Source organism: Ambystoma mexicanum, chromosome 12, assembly GCF_040938575.1.
Source record: "Ambystoma mexicanum isolate Mex_15411 chromosome 12, UKY_AmexF1_1, whole genome shotgun sequence".
NCBI lineage: Eukaryota > Metazoa > Chordata > Amphibia > Caudata > Ambystomatidae > Ambystoma > Ambystoma mexicanum.
Window position 1 is genome coordinate 897,599,976 of NC_090936.1, and position 23,506 is coordinate 897,623,481.

General features: G+C 45.9%; 1 protein-coding gene across 3 annotated transcripts in view; it reads left to right on the forward strand.

Moving 5' to 3' along the window:
- Positions 1 to 12,642, forward strand: part of TBC1D15 (TBC1 domain family member 15) — a 1,818,951-nt gene extending 1,806,309 nt beyond the window's left edge. For all 3 annotated transcript variants that reach the window (XM_069629387.1, XM_069629388.1, XM_069629389.1), the window contains one exon: positions 12,253 to 12,642. In XM_069629387.1, the coding sequence (XP_069485488.1) occupies positions 12,253 to 12,477 (225 nt within the window). In that variant the 3' untranslated portion in view covers positions 12,478 to 12,642. The remainder of the gene's footprint in view (positions 1 to 12,252) is intronic.
- The last annotated feature ends 10,864 nt before the right edge of the window (positions 12,643 to 23,506 follow it).

The window sequence follows — 23,506 nt, forward strand, 5'->3', positions numbered from 1 at the left end:
AAAGATGAGACGGTCCAATTAGATCGACTACAAAGAGTTGGCCCAAGAAGACCAGACCGAAGCACACAGCCTAAAGATGTGCTGAAGGCAATTACTTCATTCGGCCAAAAAGAATCCATACTAAAGGCAGCGCGAACTTCAGGCCTGATTAAGGTTAATGGCAGCAAAGTCCAGTTATACCAAGATTTGGTCCAGACAACCCTTCAATACAGAAGGGCCATGGGCCCAGTGGTAAGACGCTTGGCCCAAAAACAGATTCAATATAAATGAACGTTTCCATTCAGACTGATCTTCACATGCGAGGGCAGGCAGCACAACATGACGACCTGTGAGGAGGGACAGCATATCCTGCAAATACAGGATGATGATATTGGTGGTCAGGACAGCATTGGATCATCTGATCGACTGGACAGACGGGAGAGGAAACCTTGGGGATGGAAGATGGCGAAGACCAAGGGCAATGGGAAGGGAAAGCTGTGAACACACACCCCTCCCGAAAATGAATGCAGGGCTCCCAAACAAAGAACAGCCAAAATGATTTTACTATTTGGAATACCAGTTGCCCCGGCAGTGAAAATTTAGACGTTTAAGGATTGAGGTTACACAAGTATCAAGTAAGAAAGTGGCCCTTGGGGGCTTTGGCATGGTGGCAGGAGGGTTGGAATCCTAGAGTGGGGTTTAGGACTCCCCACAACATGACTCAGGGTTATTTTGAGGGTCAGAGGCGACAGACATTTCATCCGGGCAGTCCTAGGAACTTTGGCTCTCCTCAGGGAAGGTTAGGGTTGGGGGAATAGTGAGGGAGGGGGTAGAGGGTCGTTACAGTGGGGGATTGGTTTATAGAAATTCATGTAGGGGCAGTGGTAGGAGGAAGGGGAGGGATCTGCCAGCGGTGCGAGATGGAAGAGCTGTTTATGTGTAGCATAATGTGACACGTGTAGTAGTAAACTGGAATGGCAATAGTTAAAGTCTTGTATTATAACGGGAGAGGCATGAACACAGGTTAAGAAGAAAATATTTGAGAGTTATGTGAAAGGGAGAAACCTGATATCCTAATGTTGCAAGAGACTCATATTTGAAAAATGGATAAAGGTAAGCTCAGGCTTAAAGGTTACTCCAATGCATATCAGGCTAATGCTGTAGACAAAACTGCAGGGGTGCTAATTGTGATAAGCGATAGATTAACGGTACAGGTCTTGGACGCTAGGATGGACGTGGGAGGTAGATCCGTTTTTTATTAACATAACACTTGGGCCCCAAACTTACACTTTGGCAAATGTATATGCTCCCAACACTGGACAAGACAGATTCCTAAGAGGGGTGCTTTCACAACTGGAGGGATCCACTAAAGGGGACATAATATAAGCAGGAGATTTTAATTTGGCCTGGGCCCCCCAGATAGATAGGAGCCCTGGAGCTACACAGTATATGAAGGTGCCATCTAAAGCACAGAAGCAAAAAATCACTACACTAGGTTTGCATGATACATGGCGAGAGATAAAAGGACAAGACGAGGGATACACATTTTACTCCCATGTACACTTATCCCAGGCCACACTAGATTATATAGGAGAATCCACATGGTTGTTGGGGAGGGTCAAACAGATGGAACTGGGAGTTAGCTCCCTACCAGATCATGCGCCACTATTAATGCAGTTAGCAATAGGGAACATAGCGGGGGACCTCAGGAGGTGGACATTTCCAACAGACATAATACAAGATCCGGTTTGGTGCAAACATTAAAGGACAAAATGTAAACATATTTTTCTGAGAATGAGACCCAGGGAATGGCCCAGGAAGTGGTCTGGGATGCCTTCAATGCAGTAATGCGAGGGAATCTCGTTGTGATAAAAGCGGTAAGGTATAAGCAAAGAAGATCCCAGGAGGCGGAACTATTTAATAAAGTGAGATACAGGTGGATATGGAGAAGGGCCCTAAAAGGACTTTGCAAATGGCATTGAAACATGTGCAGGGTCACTTGGAGGTTTTTCAAACAAAGCAAGCCGAAAAAGCACTATTGTTTACGAGGCAATATTACTATATAAAAGCAAACAATGCAGATATGTTGTTAGCTAGACAATTAAAGGGGGAAACTCCTACCTGCACAAGCTTGAAGTTAAAAAAGAACGACGCAGGGGTGGCGATGACTAATGAAACCATCATGGGCATATTCCAGGATTATTATGGGTCTCTGTATACATCTGACAACCCAGAGAGGGAGATACAAGAAAAACATTTGAATAAGGTCCCTTTTCCACGAATCATCCAGGGAGAAAGATAGAGATTATAAGAGGATATACAGGAGGAGGATGTGAGGAAGGTTATTCGACGCTTCAGAGAAAGAAGGTACGGTGGCCGGATGGATACCCAGTGATTTTTTTTTTAATAAAAAATGTCTAGACACATTAACTCCACGACTAACAAATGTATGTAACTCATTTAGACAAAAGAGTAAGATCAAGGATACAATGAGTGAGAGCAGGATGATTGTTCTTCCAAAATTAGGTAAAGACCCAACACTCCTGGGGTCGTACAGGCCTATAGCGCTGATAAATACGGACACCAAAATGTATACCAAAATACTGGCAAATGGATTGATGGATCTCTTGCCTACACTTATAGGGCCACACCATCAAGGTTTATACCTAGGAGACAGACTACTGATAATATCTGTACGGTTTGTCATCTGATAGAAAAAAATGGCATTACAAAGACACCGGCTCTATTGATCTTGCTAGATGCAAAAAAAAGCATTTGATAGTCGAGTGGTCACTATTATTTAAAACTATGGAAAATATAGGGTTTGGATTAGGATTTCTGCGCATGGTCTGAGCTAATTACCAGGCTCCTCCAATTCGATTGGCAATTCATGGATCTCTGTCTAGTAAGATAGCCGTGACCCAGGGTATGAAACAAGGATGCCCCCTGTCCCCTCTTTTATATGCTATCTATTTGGGACCTCTGCTAGCTAGGATTCGGGATTTGGATCCGATTGGTATGCTATTGCATTGTTTATTTATAAAGCGCCTATAAACAGCCAAGTGTTTCAAAGCGCCCAAGGATGGTGGGAACACAGGGAAAAAACAACAGTTGCTCAGAGCCCTTGAATTTCTGAAGCGATGACGGTCTGCACAGGCAGATTAAGTGAATATGGTACATTTAACAGTTTAAGATACAACAAATAGGCCTGATGGCAATTCTGCAGTTTTTTCAAGTGCACATTAAGTGGTGAGACAAGGAAGGACAGAACAATCTGCGGCAGAGCTGTAGTGCAAGTGCAAGCAGGACAAGGGAGGGGTGGGGGACCAAGTGCACCCAATCGATAGAGACTGAGGAAGTGCAGAGAGAGAAGCACTCAGGATTTATTGCAAGTGCGGGGAGTGGGTGGGGTGCAGGGCCCTCAGGCAAGTGAAGAAGGACTGGCAGGGGTGCCTGGGACCTGTGAGACTGTGGGGTACACCAGGCGGCCAGTCAGTGAGCTGTATGGAAAGGAGAGAGACAGTTAAGAGCATAGAGCTAGGTTACCAGGGTGAGAGAGAAGGAAGAGGAGAAGAGGAAGGTCTTGAGGCGTCTCCAGGAACTTAATAATATCAGGCTCAAGACGTAGGGTGGCAGGGAGGCTGTTCCAGAGGGAGGCACCTGCTGAGGAAAGAGATCTCCCTCCAAATCTCTGCTTGGAGAATCTGCTCACTCGCAGAAGGTTGGAGGTAGATGAGTGGAGGGATTGGGAGGGACAGTATTTAGGAAGGCAACGTTAAAGGTAAGTAGGTGCCAGGCTGCAGAAGGCCTTGTTGACAATGCAGAGGGTCTTGAATTTGATCCTTCCAGCCACGGGAGCCGGTGGAGGGATTTCAGTGCTGGAGAGATGCGGTCCCTGGGCTTGAGGCCAAGAATTAAAAGGTACATGGCTGGGAAAGAGCATAAGGCGATGGCATTCACAGACGATATGCTAATAGCAGTAGTCCATGCAGAAAAGTCAATACCGTCACTGTGGTTGGAACTAGAGGAATTCGGTGTGGTTTCAGGTCTAAAAATTAATAGGCAGAAATCTAAAAAATTCAACTTATCGGTCGACCTTGTTGATTTGTGGTTCTTGAGAGCTCCCTCTCAGCTGACAGTGGCAGAGAAGGGTATTTCCTACTTAGGAGTTGTGTGGACAAATTCATTAGATCAAACATATAGGGCAAAATATCCACCAGTGCTTATACAGGTTAAAAAAAGACTTGCAGAGATGGAACCCCCTTGTGGTCTCTTGGCTAGGGTGGATAACTGTAATAAAAATGGAGCTCCTTCCCAGAATATTGTATTACTTTCAGGCACTCCCTCTTCATGTACCGAAAACTTTCTTTAAATCCCTTACACAACTTATTTCATCATATATATGGCAAAACAAACCCCCCGGGATAGCGATGAGCACTCTGATGCTCCAAGACAGAAGGGAGGGCAGACACTTCCACACTTTTACAGGTACTATATGGTGGCACTATTGATAGTAATAAGGGAATGGCTTGCAGAGGATGGACAGAAGGTGTGGGCAAGACAGGAAAGTGCAGTAGCGGGGGAAACATTGACCACCTAATGTACGAATTAGCAAGATAGTGAGCTTAGTGATAGAAATGTGGGACTCGGCAATGAACGAGAAGGGCCCTTTCTCCAAGCCCGTCTTCATTCCTGCCAATGTTTTACAACCTCGAATCCCCTCCAGGCATAGAATGAGAAGCTTTCACAAAGTGGAAGGAAGCGTGCTGTGAGAAAATAAGAGATATGTTTTAAGCTCAAACTATTAGAACATTTGAGGATTCTAAATGTAATATTGGCATAACAGAGGATAGAATGTGATCTATCCAACTGAAATATTGGCTATCATGTTTGGGCATTAGAACTGCGGCCCTGCGACGTCCTTTGAAACATACATTACGACGAATATGGGTTTGAGAAAACTGATTTCGATACTAGGTAGATTTTTAAATAACAATACAACCCAGGTACAATGGAAATTCCTAAAAAGGTGGGACACATCATTAGGTAAGATCACGTCAAGAGAACAATGGGAACACCTTTGGGGGATCATACCAAAGTTAACCGGGTCCATTCAGATAAGGGAAATGTGGTATAAAGGGATGTACCAATGGCATTACACTCCTGAGCATCTTAACACTATGTATCCGACTTCCTCAATTTTTTGTGCAAGGGTTGCAAGGTCAAGGGGGATTGGAGACATACATGTTAGGACTGTCCAATTTTGCAACCGTTCTGGGGTGACGTTAAGGCTCATTTGGAGAGAAAATTTCAGGATTTGAGTTCCATAGTAATGGAGTTGTGGTTATGTGGCCTTTGGGACCTTAAAGTTAAGACCTACACAAAAAGGCAGAAACACAGTTTTATGGTCCTGCTCATATCGGCGTGGCTAGTGGTGGCACAAAGGTGGAAAAAAGCACTTAGACCAACAGCTCAGGATTGGCTTTGAAAGATATGGAACTTTTTATCGATGGAATGGGCCTCATATTCTCTCCAGGGAGAACAAGCCGCCTTCAAACAAGACTGGGATGGTGTGTTGACTTACCTTCAGTAGGACTATATGAAGCAATGGTGTCCGCAGAGTATACTGATTATGGACATATTTTGAGAGCAATGCGGGAAAGGCATGGAATAGATCTAAAGGGAGTACCTCTGGCAGACGGGGCGAGGGGTGTTTTGGGGGACTGTTTTACTTTTGTTGTAAACATTTTAAAATAAAAAAAAATAAAAAGAAAATATAAGCCTTCTAATGTAGGCCCGGATTTTCCATCCAAGCATCCCACTCCCGAAAGCTTGGTAGTGCAGGCTGCCACTTCTACATCCATGGCTGCCACCTATCCAACTACACCACCGGACAGAGACAATAAGAGATTTGACATTAAAGCTAAGAGAGTCTTCTCTTCCAATAGCATGGCGTCGAAATCTATCGACACTACGTGTGCACTAGCAAGATTTACCTATACGCTATGGAACATCATAGCCAATGCCGCTTAACACATGCCCCAAGTGGAGGAAAGAGAAGGGTTCCAGAATATTGTCAAAGGTGGCAAAGAAGCCATGTTTAGTCTTTGTAATCTGGACCAGATTCTGCCGACAGTGTCACCAGGGCCATGGCATCTAGTAGAGTGATGGGGCAGATTTTGCTTGGCTGTGGAAATCTGGCTTTGCACCTGATGTTCAGTCCCGGTTATTGAACATGCTCTTTGATGGGTCTCATCTCTTTGGTATGTGAGAAACCTGAAGGTGTTCCCACTTGTTTTCCCCCAAAATCCTCCCCTCAGGTGACCAGGGAAAGGCCAGCACTTTCAGATCCTGACCCTGGGACGGGTATTGGAGGGAGGTTCACCTGGGAAGAGGAGACTTAGGGGGAGGGGTGAGAACCCCTTAGGAGAAACAGAGGCACAGTATTCCCCATTTCCCTTTTCCCATGGAACCGATATTCCCCAGACTTTAATGGGATATGTTAAGTCCTGCTCCATCTCAGGTCCCCCATTTCCAATAAACACTGGGAAGAAGAAGAGGCAACTGAGAGCAGTGGAGATAAAGACTTTACGAAGCAGAGGAAAGACTACTACCACCCACCATTAGGTTGTCCCACTAATAAAGCCAGGCAGGGTCAGGCAATTAAGCACAACCAGACACACCTGACTTCACTTAACTCTACCTGGTAGTATAAAAACAGCAGCCAGAAACAGCATTTTGAGCTAGCTGGAACAGCAGAGAGGACCTGGAGAGCCCAGAAGCAGGAGGGAGCAGAAGAAGCTGTGCAGAGAGTCTGGAGGAGAACGCAAGGGTGAGGCGCTGGCCCAGTGCCTGTGAGGAGTTGAAGCGCAGCTTATGAGCCATGTCTCCCAAGGGCCAGAGAAGGCAGACTGCAGCCTGCTGACTATGTCCATTGCAAAGCTTGTTTCCCATGGGCATGTGAAAGGAAGCCCAGGAGTCTGAGGGGCAGGTGGAAAGACCCTGACCTCGACCTCCAGTCCCAAAGAACTGGCCACCAGCGCTGCGTTAGCCGGGTGAGTCTCGTGACCTGACAGAGAGGAACCCGGTAAGCATGTGCCCTATGACTGGAACGGCCGAGGGAAGCATAAAGGTTAGTGAAGGTGAAAGGCATTCAGGGACTTGCTGTTTGGGGAACCAGCAAGTGTAAAGATCCAGAACATGGAAATGCCCAAGATGAACGGCATTCTGTGACCTGCGGTGTGAATGACAGCAAGATTCAAAATTCCATGAAAATAAATCTGTAAGAGGCACGAGAGAGAGAAAGAAGGAAGAAAAGTAAAGTACACATTTGCAAGTTGTTTAAAAAAAGGAACTGTGAAAACTGACACCAGCTCTCCAAAAGTGCAAGGGAGCTGTGTGAGGGTCGATATGCTGTGAAAGGCACTAGAAGAACAGAGACATTCCCAGAAATTGGAAAAGGAATGGTGAATAGTTCAAGGCGAGGGCAAATTGCAAGATATATACAGTTTGTGAACTGAAATAGAGTGCTGGGGGCACAGTCTTGTGACCCCATTAAGTTGTCACCTGTGAATTGTGAGTTTCCTGAAAGAAGGTAAGAAGGTGGGCTTCAGGAGGGAGCAAGCTCTTAGTAACCTGAAGTAACTTATTTTGGAACTACTGAATTTGAAGAACCTTTGAAAAACCGTTGGTAACCTGTTTAAGTCTACAGAACTTTGTTAAATCCTGAGTATCCTAAGCTTGGGGAAAGGAGCTGTAGGACAGCTCCCCTACCAGCGGTGAGACCAAGACAAGAGAGCTGCAGGGCCACTGTAGCGCCACCTTGACATTTCTTTTGATTCACCCCTTTTTTATTTAGTCCAATTCCATACACATTATTGTTATAGAAAAGTGAGGGCAAGTTTAGTTTCTGACACAGACATCGGTATTATTTTGATTGACTTTAATTTAATGGTTGAGATCACTCCCATTATAGAGATAGGGCCAGTTAGGCAGTAACAATCCCATCCCTTTTTTGTTAATAAAGATTTTGAAACTTGAACATTTGTGTCCGTGTCCATTGCTGAGCACCATGGGTTCCACAGATGAGTGTGGAAAAGCTTCAGACATCTAAAGCGGCAGCTAAGTCCATTAGCGCAGCAATATGGCATCCGCAACAGGCAGACAGCACTTCCAAGGTGGGAGGGCCTGTAACTTTCGCTGTTATAGGCAAGAGGTTAGGAAAGGTGGATGAGGTCGTGGTACGAAGGCCGCCCAAGCAACAGCTTCTTTGCCATCAGCCACTTCCACAACTGCCCCAAAACCTCTCTGAGGCCTTAGCCCACAGGACTGTTGTGGGGGGCAGGCTCAGTCAGCATTTGGAAGAATGGCAAGGCATTACTTCCGATGCTTGGTCTTTGCAAACAATAGCCCAAGGTTACTGCCTCCCTTTCTTAAAAAGGCCTCCAGATCATCCACCAGGGAACCATCCCCTTAGGGTTCCGGATTTGTTCCTTCTGCAGGAGGTCTCCAGCCTGCTGGAGAAAGGTGCCATAGAGCCGGTACCTGTAGCAGAGAGGATCCAGGGGTGTTACTCCCCTACTCTTTAATCCCTAAAAAACAAGGGAGGATTGAGACCCATTTTGGGCTTGAGATACTTGAACAAGTTCCTCAGGAAGGACAAGTTCAAAATGGTTACTCTTTGTCAGATCCTTCAGGCTTTCCAGCTCCAGGATTGGATGGTATCATCAGACCTTCAGGAGACTTACTTTCATGTGTCTATTCATCACAAGCACAGGAAGTACCTGAGGTTCACCATTGGCAGTTCTCACTATCGGTTTTGGGTTCTGCCATTCAGGCTCACTTACGCCTGTTTTTTTTTACAAAGTTGATGGTGGTAGTGGCAGCAGGTCTTTTCAGATCACTGTGGTCTCAGTTCTCTGGTAGAATGACATGCCCTCTTCAGATCCAGAGCAATGTCATGCAGGATTTCCTTTGGTGGCCCTGCGAGGAGAACATTCTGAAAGGGGAACCTTTCTGGCAACCATGGACAGAGATAATGGTAGTTAAAGACGCCTCCCTCACGGGTTGGGGAACCAGCAGCGGTCGTTGGGCTCCACCGAAGTCCAAACTACACGTCAACCTTTTGGCGCTCAGGGCAATCAGAGTAGCGCTCATGGCTTTTCTGCCGTCTGTGCGGGGAAATAATGTCTTCATAATGGCAGACAACTTAGTGGCCATGTACTACCTCTATCAAGAGAGGAGGTGTAGGGTCAGTACCACTGTGCAGAGAAGTAATGCAGCCGTAGTTCTGGGCAATTCAAGAACGAATCTCTTTATTGGCTTTACACCTAGCCAGAGAGGAGAACACGGCGGCAGATGCTCTGAGCAGGCAGACCACACACGAGAGGGAACTAGCTCAGGAAGACCTTGAAGAGATCTTCACCCTTTGCAGAACCCCTCCAGTAGATCTGTTAACGTTCACATTGCTCTGGATTGGGCCAGGAGGACGTGGTACCCTGACCTTCTGGACATGTATATCTGCCCTCTGATTCGTCTTCCCCAAAAAGAGGACCTTCTCGCACAAGCGGGAGGTTGCATTCTTCATCCAGAGATCAGGACTCTCAACCTTTACGCCTAGGGACTTCAGGTTGGCACTGTGAAAGGATACCCGGTGGCGGTATCCATTCTTAAGCACCCGCCAGAGCAGGGATCCTTTTTCAAGATCTCTATTGTCCAATTCTGAAATGGGGTCACTAATGTGTTCCCTCCAGGTCCTTTTATTGTACCCGTTTGGGATTTGAACCTAGTACTCAAGTACCTCATGTGTGCTCTTTTTGAGTTGCTACATTCATGTCCTCTAAGGATGTTAACCCTCAAAACCGTTTTTCTCACAGCTATTACATTGACGTGTAGTCAGTGAACTTCAGGCTCTTTCGTGTAAACTGATTTCTACCACCTTTTTCAAGGAAAAGGTTGTTTTGAGAGTCCGTCCCACCTTTCTTCTAAAGGTAGTATTGGAGTTCCATATTACTCAAAAATCTTTCCTTCCTACTCTTTATCCTCCACCTCTTCGATCTAAGGAGGAGGGAAAGTATGCATCGTCTTGACCCTAGGAGAGCCTTGAGTTTTTGCATCTCTAGGATGGCAAACCTTAGGCAAGACAGCAAATTGTTTGTGGGTTACACGGGTCACAAGCTAGGACTGGTTGTGACCAAGCAAACCATGTTCCACTGGATTATTCTTTGCAATTCAGAAGGCTATAATTTAGAGGCTAAAGATGTTCCTGTAGGCCTATGGGTGCATTCTACTAGGGGTGTGGTCACTTCATCGGCTTTACAGAGAGGGGTACCAGTACAGGACATTTGTGCTGCTGCCACTTGGTCCTCTCTGCCTACATTTTCAAAACATAACTGCCGGGACATGAAGCAGGATTTTAAAAGGCTGTACCTCACAGCATTAATGACAAGTAAACCCCTCCTGTACATACTGCTTTGGGAGTTTATCAAAGATGAGCCATACGTGGGACGACACAATCCATTAGAAGATCACAGTCTAGATGTTCCTCCTGCATATTCCTCATCGCCCCACGCATCCTACCCGTCAGTAGAATTTCTGTATATTAACCTTCCTCTCTTTACCGTCTTGTTGTTTTGACCTCATGAATTCTTGTGCTCTGTGAGGAGGGGGAAAAACTAGAACTGAAGTAACGGGTGCAGTGCGTTCTATATGTATTGTTGGTGACGTCCTACTTGAGAGAGGCCAGTCCGTCAAGGGACTTTGAGTTAACGATGCACAGCGCCCTCTACAGAGAAACATTTTCTTAAGCAGCTGACGCTGGAAGGAGATTATCAAAGATGAGGAATACGTGGGAGGAACATCCAGTCAAAATATCATTATCAGTGGTAAGTAATTTGTTCTTTTGCAGTTTGCAACCTTACTGGGCATTTATGCAATATCAAGATGTACTGTTTCTTAGTACCAGTTTTATCAAGCATGTAATGCGGAAATGTATATCCATTAGAAAATGTGTAATGTGTGTGCACCGTAGTAATTTGTTATAATTTGTTATAAAATATTAGGCTATTGAATACCAGAAAAAAAGAATGGTGGTTTCCTACCTACCAACCACACTAAATGCAAAAACCATGGTAGTGGGCGCTCTATAAATTAAATGCAACATAACTCACCAACATGTTCCATGATTATTAAACTCAAAATGAACAAAGGGGGAACAACCAGCCTAATACGACAGTACACCGCTGGTACACATGTAATCAACAAAAATACAAAATTGTGAAGTATTAGTCCATCATACCCACAGCCACAAATTGCTCCAGAAATTGGTACTATGTCTGATATGTAGACTGAATTAACTATATGAAATGATTTGATTACAGCAGTTTATTAAAACACTGCATTGAAAATGTACACATTTAAATACTATATAACTTCAATTGATTAATTCCTTAAAATCAGACACCTATCACATATCACGGACACAAAGTATCACATGCAACTCAAAAAAGTGTAAAGAAACGATGTAAATCGGATCACCATCCTAACAAAATTCAGAGCCTAAAATGATACAACACAATTAAACTTTGCTACCAATGCTCATATTTCATTAGAAGGCTGTAAAGAAATATTGGTATTACAACAATCAAATATTGTATTAAATATCTCCTCTACAAATATCTAACCAATAGTAACTTTGTATTGGCAATGACAATATTAGTTGATCAGTCCAATGTGTCAGTTATACACTGGTTACTTTTTATCAACGATCCCAGCATTATCAACAAAAATACTTAGTCTAATGCCATAACTATATAGAACCCAACATGCCCATATTTCTGTCTTGTGGTTGCTTCCAATGCCTGGACATTTTTCAGAGGTATGTTCAATGAGAAATGACTGAACAGTCCTTCTGGATTCACTTCATACAGATTCACAGGGATTTTACAAGCATTTGTAAAAGAATTAGTTCATATAGTGTGTCGTATCATTCAGTCTACATACCCGACGTAGGAACGATTTCTAGAGCGATAATTTACTGTGGGTGTTATGGATTGATACTTAGATCCACGATTATTAAAACCATGCTCCATTTAACTTCCCAAAATGAAAGGTCATTTCTAATTGGAATATACGTCACCTTTATCTATTTTGTAATAAGGTGTTGATTTTGAGTTTATAAAATTGTCATAGTCTTTGCATACATAAAATATTAAAATGTTCACAAACATAACTGTATTGAAGCTATAACACACACTGGCCTTTTCTTTTTTCAAGGAATTACCACAAACAGTGTGTGAAGTCTTGGCAGTGAATAACCATCACAACACCACAACTGATTTAGATGCAAGTGCAAAAGAAAGTACTATTGAAAGAAGTTCTCACAATTCAGCATACCAAAATGACACAGTATCGCAGATATCTCACAACGGAACAGGCAGTGACCCAGCAGCTTTAAAAACAACTAATTCAATAAATGAACATGCCATGTATGGAAATTAAGCAGTTTCTGTTACAGCTAGAGACAATGTGACACTGCTCTTTGGCAAAAAATTGTGCTTTGATATTTGATAAAAGAAGTGAGCTGATTTAAGATTTTGAAATATGTTCATAAATTATTTATCTACCAAGATGCCTTACATTAAATCTATATAAAAAATTGAATAATTGTTTTTTGGAAAATTTACTTCTATTTGTGTATATACTTAATTCCTTTGAAGCAAAGTGTGTTGTGGTTGAACTGAAGTTGGTTGTAGTGAACATTGGGTTGCATCTTGTTTTCCCATTACGAATTGAATTCCTCTGTGCTATCTCCAACCTCTCCATTATTTCACCAACTACCAATGTGATGCTTGATCCTTTTCTTATTGAAATTGCGGTTTAAACCAGTAATTATTTTTGGTGTCCCATCAGTGCTCTCTCTACCATCTATCCTCCTGAAAATGTGCTTTCCAGAATTGCACACGATACACCAGTTAAGACCCTGGTAGTGATATATATATATTTCTGAGGCTTGTGGAATCTGCTTAGATCACATGCTGTGCATAGGCCGACATCTAGTGGAAGCTGCGGAGTATTACAGTTTGTTTTTCGAAAATCGAAAAAGGGCGTCGACACAGGGCGTGCCAGTAATACTATCCCTAGTGTGACGTCCACTGTACCCATGATCCCTCACGCGTCTAGGATCCCCAGATTGTTTTTTTCCGCCATTCTGGTCGGAAGCACTTCATCGGAGTTCCCTGGCTTTGCCATATTTACACTTAAAACTATTCTAATTTGCCCCATTTTCTCACCCCTACGTCGACCAGCATCTCGACGCCGAACCGGGGAGGAGATCAACGTCGAAACCCGACGGATTGGGCCTTGAGGCTTCCGCCTCGGCTCGGGCCTGGGCCGCTGGCCTCGGCCCTACAGTAGGGAGAGTGGGGGGTGGTACACTTCCACACTCGGTTAGAAACACCTTCTTACCTACACACACTTGCCCGCTGCCCACAGGCGCGTATGGAGGGTACGCCCTTTCAGTTTTGCCCCAAGTGTAATAAAAAATACCCTTGGGTAGATAAGCACGCTACGTGCAACCTTTGCCTGCCCAGAGACCACCCCGAGGCGGGTTGCAGGGCCTGTAGCAGGTTTAAGACAAAAACTCTTAAGGACCGCTCCACCAAGCGTTGGGCCCACCACGCCAAGCTAGCAGCTATGGAGGCGGAGGGTACCTTCAGCGACGGCAGCGACGCCGGACTTTCGGACGGCGAGGGCACCAAGGCGTCGAAAGACAGCATAACGCACGTCCCCGGCCTCGGAAGGTCGTCCGTCCCGGCGACTATGGGGAAGTCCCCCGGCGACAAGAGCGTTACACATACACACGCTAAACACAAAAAACCCACCCGAGATTCGACGTCGTCGAAACCTCGGAAAGAGGCACAAAAGGAGCGGTCCGAAAGGACGTCCTCTGGGCGGTCCCGGTCGAGGTCGCCGCACGACGTCAGGCAAGCCTCCACACTTGCACATAGTGCCTCGCCCATTAACATCACGGAAGATCACTCGTCCGGAGACGAACACGACTTCCATCCCCAGCCTGCACCCCAGGGAAAGGGTACATCACTTGGGAGGGAGGAGGGCCCAGTTTCGAAGCCTAGTTCGAAACACAGGGATTCCACCGCCAATCCTCGACGCCAGGCGTCGAAAGATAAGGGAAAGGGTAAACACACTTCCACCCACGGGGAAGGGGGTAAGCAACAAAAGAAACAACCTTTGCAATCCCCCACAACTATAGAACTGACTTCCCCGTCCAAGTCTTCTCAGGGACAGTCCATAGAGAGTTCCAGCAGGGTCACCCCAAGCTCAAAACTCTGGTCATGCGAGGACATTGACAGAGTAATGTCAAGGATGTCCTCCTTAGCAAATTTCTTCGAAAGACACCCTGACCAACTACTAGCTTTAAACCCTCAGGAATCTTCTCCCTCAGGTTCAAGGGACCCTATCCTTTCAAATAAAAGGCCCCGGGTCGAGACACCAGTAAAGGCTTCAGAACCCTTCGAAGTCCAACCCTATTCTTGCCTTTTCCCTACAGGCCAAGGAGACTCTTCCCTTATAGAGGGCCAGGATTTTGAGACACCAGAAGATCTCGCAGTGTCAGATTATTACGGGGAAGACGAAGACGAGGATGAGCCAGAAAATAGCCCGGATATTTTCAGAATGGACTCACCAGTCGAAAGGGAAGCCCCAGTGTCTGATTCCCCAATAGATAATCAGCCCCTCCTGAATGAACTGCTCTCTCGGGCAGCTAACCACTTCCACATAGACACACAAGGTGTCCAAGAGGAGAGGGACTTCGCGGAGGAACTAATAGGGGAAAGGAAGACAGTAGCCCAGACCATTCCCATCCTGAAATCTATTCAACGCAGAATAGCACCATCCCTTGTCAACCCAAACTTGACAAGACCTGTAAACCCGAGAGTAGAGAAGCTGTTTAGAGCAGCCCAGTCGGACCCTCTATATATTAGAGGCCAACTTAAGCCAGACTCTCTAGTCGTAACTAACACCCGCAAGAGAGCTGGAACCCCATTATCTTCCTCGGAGGCTCCCCCCGACAAGGAAAGTAAGAAACTCTATGGTTTTGGTAGAAAAGTAGCTTCCACGGCAGCCTACCAAACCAGAATCGCGAATTCCACCACACTGTTGGCCAGCTACAACTGCCATCAGTGGGAAGAAGTGGCAGCACTAATAGATTCCGCTCCCGAACCCCTTAAGAGCCAGCTATCTCGCATTTGTGCAGAGGGAAGAAACGTCTCAGGCTGCATTTTAAAAGCAACTTTAGACGCCGCAGACAATGCGGGTAGAATTATAGCAGAGGGGACTGTCATCAAAAGACATGCTTGGTTGAGACAGTCGGGATTCAGAGCAGAAACACAAGCTGCACTCTTAGACAAACCAGTGGAAAGTGATCTCCTGTTTGGAAGGGCAGTCGAGGACGCACTAAAAAACGCTAAGGAGGAATTCGACACCCTCAAATCCCTTGGCCAGTTAACTACAAAACCACCTAACCAAAGAGGGAACGGCAATTTTCGTCGCCCCCGCGGCCAAAATTCCAATAGAGGAAATAGCTATTCCCACACCCAGGGTACACAGTGGAACACCAACTCACAACAGTCTACCCAGGGGTATGGTAGGGCTAGTAGAAGAGGACGTGGTAGAGGCAGAGGCAGCCCCAGTAAAGGAGGCGGCACGCCTCCACCGAAGCAGTGACGCTCATTTCAGGGTCCCTTCCCATGCAACCCCAGTAGGGGGACGAATATCCAGCTTCACCCAGGCATGGGAAGGGATAACATCCGACAGATGGGTGCTGTCGACAGTATCCAAGGGGTACTGTATAGAACTACTGCAACGTCCCCAAAACCACCCTCCAAGACAAAAAGTCCACTCTTTGGAACATCAAAAGATCCTCCTCGAGGAAGTCTACAATCTGCTCCTAAAGGACGCGATAGAACTCGTCCCAGGACACCAGGTAAACAAGGGTATCTATTCAACTTACTTCCTTGTGCCAAAGAAAGATTTAACAATGCGCCCAGTATTGGACTTACGGCCTGCCAACAAGCATGTCAAGCCCCAAAAATTCCGTATGACCACGCTACAAGAGGTAATCCCACTCCTAAAAAAGGGGGATTACATGGCAACCTTGGATATGAAAGATGCCTATTTTCATATTTCTATGCTCCCGGCGCACAGAAAATACTTGCGCTTCAAGGTGGACAGTCGCCACTACCAATTCAAGGAACTGCCCTTCGGGATAGCTTCAGCACCAAGGGTATTCACCAAGGTACTGGCGGTGGCAGCTGCACACCTACGCAGGGAGGCAATCCCAGTGTACCCTTATCTAGACGACTGGCTCATAACGGGGGAAACCCCAGGAATCTGCAGATCAAACATTCAGAGGACTATCGACCTCCTCCACGAATTAGGCTTCTCTATCAACGAGAAGAAGTCAAGTCTGGTGCCAAGCACCTCAAAACAGTTTCTAGGAGCTATCCTAGATACTCAGAGAGAATTGACCTTCCCTTCGGAAGAAAGAATTCGGAATATACTTCTGCAAATTCCGCATTATCAGTCAGGTCAACAGATAACAGTACGCAAAGCTATGCGGTTACTGGGCATGATGGCGTCATGCATTTACCTGGTCCCCCACGCGCGTCTGCGCATGCGTCCCATGCAGGAATGGTTGGCGAAACAGTGGTCTCAGGCAAGTGGTCAGTGGGACGATCTAGTGGTCGTTTCGCCAACACTCGTACAGAGCCTACACTGGTGGACAAGAGAGAATATCGCAAAGGGGAAACCCTTTTACGATCCCGAAGTACAGGCAGTGGTTACTACAGATGTATGCCTGACTGGTTGGAGAGCTCACCATCTCCACCACACAGCTCAGGGTCTCTGGTCTCACTCAGTAGCCAAGAACCACATCAATCTGCTAGAGCTTCTGGCAGTATTCCGAGCGCTGCAGGCGTTCGAGCCCCATCTACTGAACTTGTCGGTGCAGATCAGGACGGACAGCACGACAGCCATGTTCTGAACAAGCAAGGAGGGACTCGTTCGCCAAATCTGTCCAAGCTTGCCCAGAAAATATGGATATGGGCACTCAGACGGAACATCTTCCTGTCATCGCAACATGTTCCAGGGGAGCTCAATTCCCTAGCGGATGCTCTAAGCAGAGACCCCCTCCCAGAAGAACACGAATGGGTCCTTCACAGAGACGTAGTAGAAGATCTCTTCTCTCAGTGGGGTTTCCCCACTATAGAGCTATTCGCCACAAGCGAAAACAAACAATGCCCAGGATTTGCATCCAGGTTCCCCCAAACAGACTCCCAGGGGAATGCCCTGTGGATGAACTGGTCAGGGATGTTTGCGTACGCTTTTTCACCAACTCCTCTCATCAGGAAGGTGGTGTACAAGATGAACAAGGAATCAATGACGCTCATCCTAGTTGCTCCCATGTGGGCGAGACAACCATGGTTTCCACACCTACGCAGGATGGCGGTGTGCGAGCCCATCAGACTCCCAGCCTGGTACAACCTTCTGTCCCAGCAACAAGGTCAAACACTGCATCAGGAACCCAACTCTATGAACCTAGCAGCATGGCTCCTGAAGTCATAGAGTTTGGACATCTCAAATTACCACAGAGGTGTATGGACATTTTAAAAGAGTCCAGGAAACCAAATACAAGACACTGTTACTTTGACAAGTGGAAAAGATTCGTTATCTGGTGCCAGAATAAACAAATCAACCCGGTTGATTGCACTCCTTCCAACGTTGTAACATACATGCTCCACCTGCTGGATGCAGGGTTGGTTTTTAACTCTCTGAAAGTACACCTGGCAGCCCTCTCGGCTTACACCACATCCCATAACAGGGTCTCGTGGTGGAAAGTACCAGTGGTTAAAGCCTTCATGGAAGGAGTAAAGAGACTTCACCCTCCTATTTCGAACCCACCGCCAGGATGGGACCTCAACGTGGTGCTAGCTAAGCTCATGGGGCCCCCCTTCGAACCCATGCATAAAAGTAGTCTCAAACACCTGACTTATAAAACGGCCTTCTTAGTAGCCATTACCTCCATAAGAAGGGTCAGTGAAATTCAGGCTCTGTCAGTGCAAGATCCTTTCTTTACTATCCACAAGGACAAACTGGTTTTACGCACACACCCTAGGTTCTCACCAAAATTCATATCCAAGTTCCATGTAAACCAGTCCATCGAGCTTCCGGCTTTCTTCCAAGACCCACAAAGCTCGGCTGAGGTGAAACTACACACCCTAGATGTGCGTAGGGCGGTCTTATACTATGTAAATAAAACCAGACCGCTAAGGAAAACAGATCAACTGTTTGTCTCCGTAGCTACAGGCAGAGAGGGGGATCGCGTCTCTAAGGGCGCTATCTCTAAGTGGATTATCAACTGTATACAGCTGTGTTACTCTCTTTCAAAAAAGACTCTGCCGTTTACACCAAGGGCCCACTCTACTAGAGGCATTGGGGCCACTCTGGCTTTCATTGCAAATGTTCCCCTCGACACCATTTGCAAAGCGGCTACTTGGAGCTCTATTCACACTTTTACTCAGCATTACTGCATTGACACTCATTCCAAGACAGATACACAAGTGGGACAAGCGGTTCTAAGAGACCTGTTTGCTCATGACCCTTCTCACATCCCACCTCCTTCTTCTGGTACTGCTCGCTAATCTATGCACAGCATGTGATCTAAGCAGATTCCACAAGCCTCAGAAGGGATACATTACTCACCGTAATCGTATTTCTGATGCTTGTATCTGCTTAGATTCACATGCGACCCACCCTTCCTCCCCTCCGAGAGAAGGCGCATGGTTGCTTGTAGTCTTACCTTTCTGTCTATCTGCTTGGACTATCTGTACTCACGCTACTCCTCATGCTACCTCATGTCAGGAAAAACACAATCTGGGGATCCTAGACGCGTGAGGGATCATGGGTACAGTGGACGTCACACTAGGGATAGTATTACTGGCACGCCCTGTGTCGACGCCCTTTTTCGATTTTCGAAAAACAAACTGTAATACTCCGCAGCTTCCACTAGATGTCGGCCTATGCACAGCATGTGAATCTAAGCAGATACAAGCATCAGAAATACGATTACGGTGAGTAATGTATCCCATATATATCACCTAAACCCACCAACATACAACACTACTCAGACTTAACAAAAAGCACACTTTCAATCACCTCTATAATGTCCTATATTCATAAAGAAGCATGATGCATGAAGGTCCTGAAAAGCGATACTCTGCTCATGGTTATTTATTTTAACTGCTTGGGTACTTGGAAAGGGCAGACTGAGATCCACAGGTGCAGTGTGCGTGCCCTGGTGCAGGGGGCTGTGGGAGGTTGATGCAATGGTCTCTCTGAATTTGCCTATTTAATTAAAAAACGTGAAGATTAGTCACATTTTTTTCAGAGTTGCTGGTACCTTGGGGTGAGGTGAGGGTTTGGTACTATGCTTTACTACTTTAAAGAGGGTTTTGCTCCAGTTAGAGGGTGTCGCAATGGTGATGCAGTAGTAAGCAGCTTTGGCCCCTGTAATCCGAATCCTATGTCTGGGCCGTAGAGATTTGAGTTTGGTGAGATCTCCAAAATTACGTTTTTTGCACCACCATTTCTCTAGGGCTGCGATTAAACATGTGTTGGGGGAGAGCTCATGGTGGGGGGGTTGGCGCATGGTGCGGCTGGTTTTCTCTTAGTGCGTCTTGTTTTTAGGGGAGCATGAGTGTCCACCACTTTCTCACAGCAGAATTGTTGAATAAATCTAGGAGGCCAAGGCATTGTCTTTGGTGAGGAGATCTGCAAAGTTTGCTTCTAATTCATTGACTGGGAAGGTTTTGAAGGAGCGGCGTTGAGTGAGCGGGTGTTTATCGTGACCTTTGTCAGCTATAGTCAAGTGGCTGACCGATAGTGAGATGAGGTGTGGTCAGAACAGTCGTGTGGGTTAGGGTCTGCGCAGGTGATTAGTGGGGGTGAGATGAAGATTAAGTCTAGGGTGTTGCCTTTGTTGTGCATGGAACAGAGCACAATTTGCTTTGGTTCTATGGAATCGGTCTGTGGGAAAATGGCGTGCTTGGATTGTGGTTGTCTGCCTGCGACTCAGGGATGTTCAAATCTCTGATAAAGACATTATTTGAATGTGATAGTTTGGCAGCAGATAATATGTTTTGGATATTGGCAATGAAAGAGTCACTCCTGTGGGCTTGTCCTTAGATGAGGTGGGAGGTAATGGACTCCTTGTGCGATAAAGGGAACAGGTAGGTCAGTGATTCAAACAAGCTTGTTCTGGGAGAGGGAATGATGGAGCATGGGCAATTGCTCCTGTGGATGATTGCCACTCCTCCTCCTGCCCTTCCTGGCCCGGCGGCATGTTGGATGCAGTAGCCTTGGGGTAGGAGGATGTCAAAAACATAGAGGGATGATAGGGTAAACCATATTTCAATGAGGAACAATGCATCAAGTGTGTTGTACAAGATGAGGTCTGCTATCTCTGCAGCATCAGCCACAGCTCAGCAAGCATTGATCAACAGGACATGTGCATGTGGTCTGTAAGTGTTGGTTGGGGGCATGGGCAATATTGATGAGGTTCGCTACGTGTATTGCCGGAACTGCCAAGGGCGCTTGGCCACTCAAACTCTAGTGCGTCAGTCATTCAAGTAGTACAAAAACATCACTACATTTGGAAAGATACAGCAGATTTTCTCATAAATCAGCATCTAACAAACCTGATTCTCTAGTCCTCATCGAAGATGCAAAGCAAATGTGCAAGACTTTCCATGAAGATCTATTGGAAAGTACAGTCTTTACTGACTCTGACATCAGCTGTAACATTCCATTGTCTTGCATGCTTGAATCCTCATAATATCTTGAAAGTGGCAGGGTTCAATCATGCACAAACGTGTGACCAAATCACATTGAAAAATTATGAAACGTGCTTGAGCAGATTTGAGCACGAATCTGCTATAAGAACTTACAGCAATAATGTATTGGTGGCGTTGCACTTTGAATATGCACAACATACAACGTTGCAGCTTCAGTTTAGATTTTGGAACTCGATATTTACTATTTTGGGACACAGTCCCATAAAATTTCAAGTGCATAGTTCATAATAAAAACCAGTAAAAATAGAAACATCAGATAATAGAATACTCTATAGTAACTAGAAACAAACATGCACGATTACATAGCAGTGATACAATCATAAAATCTCCACCAGCCATCAAACGTATTAATTTCAACATATATTTCTCCTCGGTGCGATCATGACTATAAAATTCGCAAATACAACAGACAACAGCTAACATTATTAAAGCATTAGGGTATTCAAATAGTGCTATATGTACATTTCCCATCAGGTAACATATAGTATAAAAATACAGTGCAAGGGGTGTGGCCAAGATGGAAGAGAGGTACGACGCGCACCCTCTCAGTCCACCGGCCTGTACTTCGATAATATCTTACCTGTTGGATGGCACTACTGGGTGACCCTGGGCTCCGGTCAGACCGTGGAGCGGGGATAAAGCAGATAGCGAGGCTCCCCATCTACGCTCAAGGGAGACACTGAGGCATTTTGCTTGAAGTGCGAGGACTTGGAGAACAGAGCAAGGAGGGAGAACCTGCACATCAAATATCTCAAGGAAGGAACCGAAGGGGACGATATTGAGGGATGTGTCAAGCAACTACTTCAGCAGCTCCAGCCTGGAAGCACCCAGGCTGCACCTAAGATCGACAGAGCCCACATGATCGCCCCAAAGAGAGACTCCCCAGATCGCCCCACCCCAGGGACGTAGTTGTAAAGTTTCACGACTACAAGGCTAAGGAAACAATCCGGGGGAGGCGAGAAGGGTTAATAAAATTGAATTTAGAGGCTCTGCTGTCCAGATATTGCAGGACCTCTCCCAGAACACACTTCAGAGACGACAAAGGCTAAAATCTATAACAGAAGAACTCTGGTGATGGGAATCGAGGTACAGGCGGACATACCCTTTCAGCCTACAATTTAAATTAGAAGACAGGGTCCACATAGTGTTCTCTGCAGAGGAGGGAGCTAGGCTGTTGAATCTCTAACCACCAAGGAGCTCCCGCCGGCGGGTGGGGCACCTGGGCGTGGGTCCCCCATCCTGGGTGAATGGAACACGGTCCGGCGGGGAAAGAAGATTACTAATAAGAGCCAGCCACATTGATACTCTACCAATTTACCCCGAGGGACTACAGGATCAATTGGCAAACCTGCTGGGGGCTGACTGGAGAGTCCTCCTGGCATTTTAAATGTTAAAATGTGTTTCGTTACCAGGGGCCCTTGCTACTGAGTTAAGTCACTTCCAGGGCGCTAATGCTATGACGATCATTTAAAATGTTGCCTACTAGAGTTAAAAGGTGGGGGGCGGGTAGGGACTTATACCTTCCACTCTGAGACTTAACCTTGGTGGAAGCATACAGCGGGATATCGTGGGGTAAGGGGGGTTCATTCTGGGAGTGCTCTCGGGGCAGATATCCGACCGGCTTGGGGGGTTGTTTACGCTTGGGGTGATTATTGGGGAGAGAGAAAATTGAGCTGGGGTACATGGTTGCAGGTACAGAGGAGGAGGGCTGAAAATGGGGTGTGATGAGAAACAGATGAAGGCACCATGATGATCAACATTGGCACCTTGAAGGTTCGGGGCCTTAATACCCTGATTAAACAGACACCACTGTTCAGGGAGCTCCAGTGCCTCTAGATGCATATGGTGGCACTTCAGGAAATGCACCTATTGGCTAGAAGGTATTACCCAAATTATTCGAACACAATTGTTCGAATGACCTAATTGACCGAAAGTCAAGGGTCCGAATTGACCTTTGCACAATTGACCATATATATATATATATATATATATATATATATATATATATATATATATATATATATATATGGGGTTGCGGGGGGTTTCCCCCCGCATATATGTACCAATTGACCTTCACAATTCGGTCAATTGTGCAAAGGTCAATTGTAATTCGAACAATTGTAGTTCGAACAATTTGTATACAACCGGCTAGAAAACTATTTAGAACTCGCAATAGGCTCTATCCGCATCAGTTCCATGCCTCTGCCGAAAAGAAGGGAGCCAGAGTTACGATACTGATACATAAAGACCTGGGATTCGCTCAAATTAAGACCAAGAGAGGGACGGATGGGAGGACGGTTATGGTGATGTGCAAAATGTATGGGGAACCGCTGTCTATTGTGACCTTCTATGCCCTGAACACCGCTCAGGAGTTATTTATGCTGCAACTGATGAACTCCCTTGAGGAGTTTGGCCACAATGAGTTACTATTGTTGGGCGATATGAACATGGCCATGGATGGGGGGCTCGATAGGTCTACGCAAGCGACGTATTCGCCGACAGGCATTTCCTCGCGCAAACTGAATGAGCGCCTCCGGAAATGACATGAGGCGGAATAGTAACCCAGCATTAAGAGCATACACACACACACACTTCCCACA